The sequence below is a fragment of the Varanus komodoensis genome, unplaced genomic scaffold (genome assembly GCF_004798865.1).
Source record: "Varanus komodoensis strain SLA01 unplaced genomic scaffold, ASM479886v1 scaffold6_2, whole genome shotgun sequence".
Taxonomy (NCBI): Eukaryota; Metazoa; Chordata; class Lepidosauria; order Squamata; family Varanidae; genus Varanus; species Varanus komodoensis.
In genome coordinates this window covers 6,270,544-6,271,473 of record NW_025336346.1, presented here as the reverse complement: position 1 = coordinate 6,271,473, position 930 = coordinate 6,270,544, and the positions used below count along the sequence as shown (strand labels likewise).

General features: G+C 70.0%; 1 protein-coding gene across 1 annotated transcript in view; it reads left to right on the top strand.

The window, feature by feature from the left end:
- Positions 1–241: 241 nt before the first annotated feature.
- Positions 242–930, top strand: part of LOC123034258 (hyaluronidase-1-like) — a 13,480-nt gene continuing 12,791 nt past the window's right edge. The window contains exon 1 of the mRNA XM_044451496.1: positions 242–573. Within this exon, the coding sequence (XP_044307431.1) occupies positions 242–573 (332 nt within the window). The remainder of the gene's footprint in view (positions 574–930) is intronic.

Here is a 930-nt window from a genome sequence, read left to right as displayed (position 1 = left end):
AGCTTACTTCAGGTCTTGGTGGTATTCATAAATTCGCATCCACTCTAAAATAAGGCCAGAGAAGGATACGACCAGTCTGCTCAGTTTGGAGTGAGTGGCAACAGCAGGGGCTCGGCTGACACCCGGTGTGGTGCGTTCGCTTTGCACATCGCAGTTGCCTTTTGAAAGGCAGGGGACATACCCCCCCCACCCCCACCCTCCCGAGGGCAAGACCGCGTGTGCACGGACAGAGTCGCGCAGGATGGAGAGCGGGCGCCGCGGGGGCGGTGGGTCCCTGCCCGCCGGTCCCTGGGCCATCCTGCCCCCGAGCGGCGGCGGCGGCCGTGGCGGGGTTTCCGACGGAGGGCGTGAGTCCCGCACACGCACCGCGCTGGAGCACGAGGTTGGCCCAGAGGAGGTGCGCACAAACACAGCTGTGCACCGAGCACACAGACATGGGCTGTACCACTTCGGAGGCGGGGGAGAGCAGCCACAGGTAGTTCCTCTCCCCTCCGGTTCTCCTGGCCGAAGGAGCAGCTACTTGGTGGCCCCGAGTATAAAACTGGGGCGCGAAGGCAGCGGGACGAGACGCAGGTGAGCGGCGCGCGGGCAGGCGAAGGGAAAGGCGCCGGGGCTGCGCCGCGGGGGACCCACCGAGGGCGCCGGCTTCGCAGGTGCCCCGCTAGTCCGGGTCTGAGCCTGGCAACGCCGCGAGGGGAGACGGCGTGCGGGAGCGGGCAGGGCGCTGCTCGCGGCGGAGGGAGGCAGCCCGCCCGCCCCAGGCTCGGTCCCATGGCTGCGGAACCCGCCAGGTACGCTCCCCTTCCTCCCTCCGCGCACGTATCGCGGTTTCGCGGGCCGGGCTTCGGGCAGCGCTTCCCCGCCGTTCCCAGAGCAGCGCGCCGGGTCCACCTGTCAGAGCGGCGGCGGCGGCGGCGGCGGCCCCTGCAG